General features: G+C 34.8%; 1 protein-coding gene across 1 annotated transcript in view; it reads right to left on the bottom strand.

Annotated features, from left to right (window-relative positions):
* LOC125043607 overlaps positions 1 to 2,110 on the bottom strand; it is a 59,247-nt gene extending 57,137 nt beyond the window's left edge. Inside the window, exon 1 of the mRNA XM_047639841.1 lies at positions 1,952 to 2,110. Coding sequence (XP_047495797.1) covers positions 1,952 to 1,960 — 9 coding nt within the window. The 5' untranslated portion in view covers positions 1,961 to 2,110. The remainder of the gene's footprint in view (positions 1 to 1,951) is intronic.
* Positions 2,111 to 2,500: the final 390 nt, after the last annotated feature.

Raw genomic sequence — 2,500 nt, 5'->3', positions numbered from 1 at the left:
TGAGGATGGAATCCAGGTGGATTCCGAAACTGTAGTCTCACTTTCAACAAATCTAGTTTATATAGTGGGTTTTTCTACCATAGTATCAACACGGAAGAGTGTTTCACCATTCATATGCCCGTCCCTTGGCATCGTAGACACATTGAATAGATCGAAATCAGAACAAGCATGATCACAATTAATAATGATAATACAACGACCATAACGATAATAAAAATGACTATAAAAGTGATAATAATAACCATAACAATAATAAAAATGATTATAAAAGTGATAATAATAACCATAACAATAATAAAAATGACAATAAAAGTGATAATAATATCCATAACAATAATGACCTTAATAATAATAACAGTCATGATAATAATAGTGGCAATAGTTATATTGATAACGTTACAACGAAACCATAATACTAATAATAATTATGATAATGCTAATAATAACAATATTACAACTATAACTCCAAAACAAAACCGAGAACAAGAACAGTGATAATGATGATGATGATGATGATGAAGAGGATGAGGAGGATGAGGAGGATGAAGAGGATGAAGAGGATGAAGAGGATGAAGAGGATGAGGAGGATGAGGAGGATGAAGAGGATGAGGAGGATGAGGAGGATGAGGAGGATGAGGAGGATGAGGAGGATGAGGAGGATGAGGATGATGAGGATGATGAGGATGATGAGGATGATGAGGATGATGAGGATGATGAGGAGGATGAGGATGATGAGGATGATGAGGATGATGAGGATGATGAGGAGGATGAGGAGGATGAGGAGGATGAGGATGATGATGAGCCTATAATAAAATATGAAAACAATAGTAATAAAAGTACCAGTAACAATATAACAATTCATTAAAAACACTATTAAAACTGTAACAAATATATAACCAATAATAATAAATATAATGACAATATTGAAAATAATAACAAAACAATAACACTACTAACGACAGCGACCACGACAATGACAATCCTAATAACAGGAAGAAAAACAATAATACAAATAACAATTATAGCAATTGCAATATACATCAACATTTATAACAATCACTAATAACAGTAAGAATAACAATAAGAAGTAATAATAGATAACAATAATAATAGGGATAACAACAACTTTATAAGAACGTAAGATTCTCAACTTAATCGTTCATTATTTCCATTTTCCTTGCCTTTGTATCCGGACATCCGAATTTTAACCCGACTAGGCCCACATGCCCTGATCCCGATGGTGCCCTTTCATTCGAACAGGAAAAAAAAGAAACTCATAAAAAGTACATGCTAGGTTTCAGAACATCTCACATGCAGCAAGGTTTTCCAGTACATTAGGTTGTTCATAAATTTACTTGTAAGTTGAGCGGATGGTTTGGTTTCAGTTATTCCATACTCATAATTATACCGAAAGTATTTTTCAAATGATCTTTGATCAGCGAAATTGAACATCAGTGTTATTACGATCTTAATAGTGTATTCTGCAAGTACACAACGGCACGTACATGTATGTATTGAAGAATATAACATGTGCACAACTGCACAAACACACACTGTAAGCACGTACTCACATGAAGCAAATAATGTACAGAAACATAAATAGGCACACGATGCACACAGACAGAAAAAACGACATTAAAGCCTATTTCATAGGAGATTAATTGTCTCCCACGCCAGAATAACGCATATACTAAATCTATCAGCGAGGCTATGGGAGGTTCTACAGACCTTAGGAAATAATATAATAAATGCTTGTTTTCAAAGAAAAATGATGGACAATGGGGTGTGTAAACATTAATTAAATTGCAAGATGCTCGATGCAAATAACCATAATTTCAGATTGAAAAACTACAGTAGCATTCTTTTTACTTTCAGTTCCAGACACAGTGTAGTCAATCATGATTTTTTTTTTAAATAATAATGCAACTAATACCATAATCCGTATACTCACCAAATTCATAATTGCGCGATGCCTGTCTAACCCGCTGTTAATAAATCACCACATATGTTCTTGCTCACAAACTAGACTAATTTAAATGTCCGAAATCACACAAGACAATTCAGCAGAGTGTTGACAGTGCGGAAGCAGAGACGCTTTTCCCCACGACGTTCCTTCGCACACTGAGTTGCGATTCATTCAGCTTTCTGGCGTTGCCGTGGTAACGGTCGTCGTACGGCCGGCAGCGAGAGGGAGTTGTTGCCTGCACATTTTTTGAATTTTGGCGTTGAAATACATATACTACTGTATGTGGGAGAGATGCATTTAACATCTTATTCTTTATTTATGAACTATTAGGTACTATTTATCTTATGAAAGATATTCGAAACCGTGAGATGAATTACCTCATTAAAGGTATGACAATTCATTACGTCGGACACGGATTTAATCCTAAATAACCTATAATATCAGGTATGACTAATCCCGAATAAACCGTGTGATTCTTTCAAAAAGGAATATGACCATCATTTCAAGGTGCGTCTTACTGATATACAGGCAAGG

Source organism: Penaeus chinensis, chromosome 34, assembly GCF_019202785.1.
Source record: "Penaeus chinensis breed Huanghai No. 1 chromosome 34, ASM1920278v2, whole genome shotgun sequence".
NCBI lineage: Eukaryota > Metazoa > Arthropoda > Malacostraca > Decapoda > Penaeidae > Penaeus > Penaeus chinensis.
The sequence above is the reverse complement of the archived record's forward strand: the minus strand, read 5'-3'. Positions and strand labels throughout refer to the sequence as shown.